At 43.5% G+C, this 7,425-nt stretch overlaps 1 protein-coding gene across 2 annotated transcripts in view; it reads left to right on the top strand.

The window, feature by feature from the left end:
- Nucleotides 1-1,145: 1,145 nt before the first annotated feature.
- Nucleotides 1,146-7,425, top strand: part of LOC308494672 (vascular endothelial growth factor receptor kdr-like) — a 334,242-nt gene continuing 327,962 nt past the window's right edge. The window contains exons 1-2 of one of the 2 annotated variants that reach the window (XM_081042530.1): nucleotides 1,146-1,440; nucleotides 1,729-1,862. In XM_081042530.1, coding sequence (XP_080898656.1) covers nucleotides 1,784-1,862 — 79 coding nt within the window. In that variant the 5' untranslated portion in view covers nucleotides 1,146-1,440; nucleotides 1,729-1,783. Of the gene's footprint in view, nucleotides 1,441-1,637; nucleotides 1,863-7,425 lie in introns of those variants that run through there. The other variant, XM_081042529.1, reaches the window with a different exon arrangement.

The following is a 7,425-nucleotide window of genomic DNA, read 5'->3' as shown; positions in this document are numbered from 1 at the left end:
AGCTTGCCTTGGTTAATAAGTCACTGAGTGATCTTGGACATGTCCTTTTCCTTCTCTCTACTTCTGTTTCTCCTTTGGTATAAATTAAAAGGGTTATACTGGAAAACTCCTGAAAGGATTCGTTTTATTAGGCCTTTACATCAGTAAAGTGTTTTCACATGTACAATCTCAATGGTTTGAATGTGAGCTTTGTAATCAAGCAAATCTGATTATGACTCCAGGCCTCACCACTTTCTAGGTGTGTGATATAAGGTCAGTTATTTATTCTGATTTAGTTTCTCTTGGCCAGCAGCCTTCAGGGGAAAAGAATGGTGTGAGAAGCAGAGCCCTTGTCCCCCCAAGTTCAGCATTGTGAGGGACTCAGGTAGCCTTCTGGATTTTCTTTTCACAGTTTCACGGAAGGGAGAAAGAGGGAGGTGTAAGTAGAATGTCAGCCTTGGGCTCTCTCCTTTTCTTCCAGAACAGTGTGTATCCCACTCTCCTCTTTCCGTAGCCCAAGTCACTCTCTTTATGGGGAAGAGATAGGAATAGAGAGATTATTAAAAAGAGGCATTCAGGTCCAGACACACACTGTGTCCTGCTGTGTTACCTAGGGAGAGGCAAATGACCTCTTTGTGCCTCAGTTTCCTCCTTTGTAATACGAAGGGTTAGGACTAGAGATCTGTAAAGGATCCGTATGGCTCTTGAAGTCCGGGGCTCTCCACTCACTGTAATCACCAACACCCCCTACCGCATGTCCTTTGCCCCTTACCAGTTACTTCCTTAGAATCTGTATCCTCATAAGCCCTCCAGCCGCCAGGGTGCTGATCTTTCTGTTTCTACCCATCCTGGCCACAGCAAATTGTGGTACCCATCTGCCCCCAGAATTCATCTTCTGGGCAGACTCAATCTCCTGCCTCAGAAGGCCTGAAGCCAGCTCCAGAACTGTTCTCCTTGGAGAGCAGTTGCACTGACGTCTGTGTTTCCTCTCCTTCCCCAAAAATCTCCCCCCACATCCTTCCCGGATACTATGCTAAATCCAGGCCAAAAAGAAATCGGCCTGGGGGAGGGAACTGATGGGCTCTTGAAAGGAAGAAAGGGAAATGCAACCCCATCAGGAGCTCCCTCCCTAGCGCACTGAGGCGCTTAGCTGTAGAGTCATCAGTGGGTTAGAGACGCCCTTCTGGATAGCTGTACTAGTCTCCTCTGGGCTCCGTACTGACGACCGACTGCAGTCCTCCAGGCTCCCTTTCTTGGTTCCGCCCTCCTTCCCATCCTCTCCCCCTGTTGTCCCAAACTTCCTCCCTCCAGAGAAAAACTCTACCGCCTCCTCTAAATAGAGAGGCAGAAAGTTGGGAGCGCCTCAAAGAAACTGAGCAGGACCTGTGCGGTCGCCGACGCCTCAGTCGCAGTTTCGGAATAGGGGTGTTCTAAACCCCAACAGCTCACCTACGGCCAAAGGTTGCCAGGGAATTGCGGGCCTGGGAGGAGACAGGGTGTTAGGCAGAGAGCGAGAGTCCCTGTGAGACTGCCTAGGCTCTGCTGGTCTCTCGCAATAGCTGGGTATCTCCGAGGCCCTAGGAGAGGTCTCAGGGGAAAAGGGAGCCCTGGGCTGAGAGAATAGCAACGGAGGCGGGGCGCAAAGGGGCGGTATGGTCAGAATTCAGAGGTGAGAAGCCAGAGGACACAGTTTAGATCCCTTACCTTAAACTCTTAACCCCCACTTCCTGCCTTTTTCATCGGAGCAAGAAGCGAGAGAACTCAGGAGGAAGCGAGAGTGCAGCACTGCCCTCTGTGCCCCAGGATGCTCGCGTCCCGCCATGGCCATGGTGCCCTGGCTGCCTTGGCCTCCCGCTTCCTGATCACCCTGCTCGGGACTCCAGGTAAGGGACGGGGCGCCTCACAGCTGACAGAGCGCCGCGTGCGGTCCTGGTGTTCCAACCTCGCAGCTCACCTGGGAGAGGTCAGGTTAGGGGTGCCAGACAGAGAATAAGGGGGCTTCATTGGCCTGTGGCCTGCTGGGCGGACCTCTGAGCCCAGACCCGCAGCCAACTAAGGCTGGAGGCTACCGTGGTCAGTGGTGGGCCAGCGCAAAGAAACAGGGAGTCCCCAAGGAGAGTGTGGCCAAACCTGTGACAAGAAATTTTGGGGCACAATGGTTGACAGCCCTTGGCTGACTTTCCTAACATGAAACACACACTCGCTGCAAAAGATCTAGAAAATTCCCCTGTGGGAGTGATATCTTCCTTTATTCTAGGTTATGGAGCATTGCCTATCCCCTCTGTTGTACTGCCATAACTCCTGCTGGTGGGCGCTGATCTTTCTACAGAGCCTTTAGGCAGAGTGCAACCTGTATCTCTAAGATTAAGTCCGTAAATTTTGAGGAACTGAGCAATTAAAGGGAAAAGACACATTTATAGTCTTTCTCTGACCTTTGAAGGGCACAATGAGAAAAGACAGGGACAAAGAATTCAACTTGGTTTCTTTTTTGGATGCAGTTTTTCAAATGTGTTGTTGTTTATAACTCTTGAAGATTTGTCTGTCCCAAATATGTTTTAAATTATATTTTGAAGGAAAAAGCCCAGACAAACAACAAAACAAAAACAAAGAAAGCCCCAGCTAAACACAGAAGTCATTGTTTGGGTCAGCCTTGGTACTCTTTCCTGTAAAGCAGAGGCAGGTGAAGTGGCTCTGGTAGATGGTGCCTGCTGTTTCAAGTAGTGATTGCTTTCCCAGCCTGGAAACCCTAGAAGGTCTTCAACCTTTTGCTGGAGGGCCAAATGCTTGAAAACACTAGCAGGATTGTAAGCAGCATCTGTCCATGCCTTTGCTGGAGTCTCGATGTGACTTGCTTTGCTGCCTTTAGATCTCCTGAGATGCTAAAGTATTCAGAAAATATCAGGGCCGAGCTATCCATCCACAGTCCCCCAACCAATTCTTGATGTGGCCTAGGTGTGGGCAAAGCAGTAAACACAAGACAGAACTGGAAAATCTGAATAGCTTATCTTTTAGTTGCCACCTGCATTTTCCTTCAACATCCAATTTTCTGTTCTTGGAGTTTCAATACTCTCTCCCATCCTTTCCATGCTTGTGTTGAACTGAACCTTTATATCACCAGTAAAAATCTGGAGTTGTGACTCCTTGGTCAAATTATTTAAACTACTTGGACCTCTAAAGGTCCATTGAGATCATTCAATCCAATATAATGGGAGTGATAATACATCATGTGTTAGTCATTTAACAACCCTTTCTTGAGATGTCTGTGGTAGAGTGTGGAGAGGTGAGTATCTGAACAACTGGTTTTTGGTCCTGGCCCTATCATAAATACATCACGTTCCCTTCTTCTCTATGAGCCCCAGTTATTTACTTGTAAAATAAAGGAACAAATTCTCATTTGACTTCCATATTCTTTATCAAGGAGAAAGAGAGTACCAGATCAGAAAGAGTAAACCAAATATTGGTGGGAAGGAGATGACATTTGCAATGGATTAGAGATAGAAAGATAGCAGCTTACTGCCAGAATTGGGTGTCAGTCTCCCAGATAGAAGATGGCTGGGCACTGAGAAAACATGTGGATGCATACTACTGAACCACTGAAAATAGTCACTAAGTAGTCAGTGATGTCACATATCTAGAGATGGCTAGTTGTAGTCCTATATTTCAAAAAGAAGGAAAATTATTACAAAAATCCATGTTCTTGATGCTGCTCTTTGTAAGAATACAGAATTAATTATTTACAAGTTTATTACCAAAGCTGTTAGAAGAGGAATTCATAATCGTTAGGTCTGATGTTGGTTCATTGAAGATAGGACTTGGCAGAACAACTTTTTGCAGTAGGATTTCTGGAATGAAAAGAGAGGAATGCTGGAGAAATAGAATATTGGGGCCTCCCAAGGCATTTAGTAAAGTCTCTTCCTGTTAAGATATGTGGAGATTAGACTTAGGGGAATTTGTAAATGTTTGGAATAGCCTCAGAACTGATGGTTAGAGGGTACACAAAAGATATATTTTTAGAATGGATATGAGTCTGGAGGATAATTTCTGAATGAGGACAAAAAAAGCTATGCTTTGGCTTCATTCTCTGATAATTTTGAGTAGAAGGATGATATTGATGGCATAGTGAGCAAATAAGCAAATAAAAAGAAGGGAGATATAGTCAATTATAGAAATAGAATAAAAAAGGGCAATAAGAAATTAAATAAGCACAAATGCAAGTTCATGACTTTGGGTTCCCCTCCCCCCAAAACAAGAGAAAGTGGGAAATAAAACCTTTAAGAAAAGAATTAGGAAGACATGACTTATAGACACATATTTGTGAAAAAGACAAAAGGTAGGTATTTTTCAACCTATATTGCATTGTTGACATATTGAACTTACAGGCAAGTAAAACATATGTTTTTATTTTAGATGATCTTAATAGAAATAATATCCAGACTCAGAAAGGCTCAGAAAGATGCAAAAAGACCCAGAAAAGTTCCACTCTCTTCTTCACTGGTCAGACTACATCTGGTGTACTGCAGACTGGCTTTGGGCCCCACATTTTCAGAGAGACACTAATAGACTGCAATGTTTTCATAAGGGATAAAATAGGATAGAGAGGGTCCTTGAAATTTTTTCAGGTAAGGAATAAAAAGTATAGGGCTATTTAGCTAGGAGAAGAAAAGGCTCTTTGAAATGGGGTGGGGTTGGGATGGGATGGGCTGGAAAATCTGTCTACAAGTGTTTGAAGAGCCTTATTGCACACAAGAACATTCCAACCATTTCAACTGCTGCAAATGAAATGTGCCAGCTTAGGCGCCAGAGAGTTCCCTGTCATTGTGGATATTCAGAAAGGAATAAAATTACAAAGAATAAAGTGCCCCCCTACCTCCTTGTGATAGTCCTGTGGATATTTGAAGATGTCTCACTACTCTGTACTAAACTAGCCCAGGTCCTTCCATACTTTTTCACATAACATGGTTCTGGATCTCTTCTCTGTCTCAGTCATCCTTTTCTGGACATAACACATTTATGGCTTAATTAAATTAGAGAGCAAGAGGCCAAACAAGAAAACAAGCAAGAACAAAAAGTTTTATTATCTGGTGAAATTATCAGTCCATGCGAGGCTCCCTGGGAATGATGTGGAAGAGTAAAGGTTGAAATGATTGGAAGAAAACAGATGTGGAGAAGCTCTGTCGGTTCTCAAGTACATTTAATATCTGTTATTCAAGGATTCTGTGATCCCAGGAAATGTAATCTGCTGCATATACATAGTTGATGTTTATTAAGGATCTAAGGCAGAATAGAAGTTGCTAAGTAAAACTAGCTGAAACCTGGTCATATGGTAGTGATTTGATGAACAAAAAATTGTGGTTCTTGCAAGGGAAGGATATAACCATGTACCTGTCCCTCTGCTACTTCAAAAGGCCAAAGTGGAAGTTAACTGGTCCTCAAACGTAGGTGCTGTCTTCATGGTGGTAACCTGAACCATCTGAATTATGGTGGCTCAGACACTTTAATTGGGACTCTTTTGAAAAATCCGTTATTTTCACCTAGTGAACCTAATGGGCATCTTACCAAAAGGTGTGTGTGTCGGGGAGCTGGAGTCTTTAAGATTCAGCTGAAATTAATTTCTTGGACTTCTTTTCTGTTAGGGCTGCAAAAGGACAGGACATTGCATCTCTGAAGAGTAGGTGGACTGGAAGCAGAGGCTTGGTGATTGGAATGGTGATGTGTTCAGGGTGCATTACACATTCCTTATATTTGGTAGCCCCAGGCTCTCTGTTTTGAAGTCTTGTAAAACTTCCCTCAATTTCTACCAGTTTTCCTGCTGCCCTCCCTCTCTGCCTTTCTGTATAATGGACATATACAGCTGGCCTGATGCACACAGTTGTCAGCATTCCACACATCTTGGATGCAAACGCAGCTCCTAGAATTGGGCCTGGTGTTTTTGTCTTCGGGTCAAAATGCTGAACTTTGCACTGCTGACCTCTAGCGTTTCAGGGGTGGGGATGATGGGGAGGCCAAGTAAGTTAGGATTTGATCCCTCTATCTGCACCTCCTTCAACTGGAGAAGCTCTACTCTTATTTTATATATTGAGTTTAGAATAGAAGTTCATTTGAAATGATGATCCAGCTGCTAAAATTAAAAAAAAAATAAACGGAAGCATGCTGGACTAGATGATCTCAAGGGCTTTCAAATTTCTGAGAGTCCATGAATCTCAGACATCATTCCCAGGGAAACTGAAGTTTCCTAAGAGCAGGGGATCTTAGGAAGTTAACCCTGTCTTTCCCTTTCCTAAGTGGTAATGTAATATATTTGAAGAACTGGGGCCCAGCCCCTTCAAATACTAAGGTTCCGATTTATTGACTTGGTATTTAAAGTGACACCAATGTTCTTGCAGCCATCTAGAAGCCAACATTTGTTCTTGAATCCTGGGATCAAATATTTGGATTTCTTGTCTCATCTATAGAATCATATGGCCACAGATTATCAGAGCTGCAAGTTCTCTCTTAGGGTGACCATACATCCCAGTTTGTCCAGGACAGCCTGGTGTCACCTGTTGTCACTGATTGTTAACGTTTTTCAGTTTTGATGATAAATTATATGGTCACCCTACTTTGAAGCCCACTGGTCCCACCCCTTTGGGTTACAGTCAGGAAACTGGAGGCCCAGAGAGGGGAAGAGACTTGTCAAAATTCACACAGCAATTTAATGCCATCTCTGGAAATCTGGCTAGAATTATACATCTGGTACTTAGTACTGTGGCATTGATCTGGTAAAATGAGTATTACCTTTTAATTTGTTTTAAAGAATTTCCCAGCAGGTACTCATACCTCTTGTTCCTAGTACTACTCTGTTTATTCCTCAGACCCAGTCTGAACATATATTGTTTCCTAGCTGTACTTTTCCAAAGATTATCAAAAGAAATACATAGGCAAAGAGCTCTCTGTCTTCTACTTTTAGGATTTCTCAAATGATTAAATAGGGGTGGAATTTCTTGATGCTGACAACACTGGTGAGTCTGGCTACTACATAGGTCTCTCTCCAATGGAGACTGCATTTCCTCACTTCTGTGTGGAGCCCAGCTGCCTTTCTGATGAGATGAGCTCTTCCATATCAGCCTCATGAAACAATAGATTCTTCCTGCTAGAGGGAAAAGACTGAAGAGCATTTAAAACATGGTCCTTTCCTTATTTAACTCCTATATTACCTTCTTGCCAAGTAGTTGTCCAGTTTCTGCTTGTACATCAATAACTTAGGAGACAGCTTGTTCCATCTTAGGAAATCTCTGGCTATTAAAATATCTTCCTTATGTTCAACTTAGACATTGTCTCCCTGTGGCTACCGCCCACTCATCCTAAATCTAATCCCCCACTTTGGGCAATGCAGAACATAATTGGCTTCACTTTCCCCATAAAATCCCTGCAGAGATCTGAATATGAAAGGAAATTAACATTTAGGTG

Source organism: Rhinolophus hipposideros, assembly GCF_964194185.1.
Source record: "Rhinolophus hipposideros genome assembly, chromosome: X".
NCBI lineage: Eukaryota > Metazoa > Chordata > Mammalia > Chiroptera > Rhinolophidae > Rhinolophus > Rhinolophus hipposideros.
Note: the sequence above shows the minus strand (reverse complement) of the source record. Positions and strands in the feature narration are given on the sequence as shown.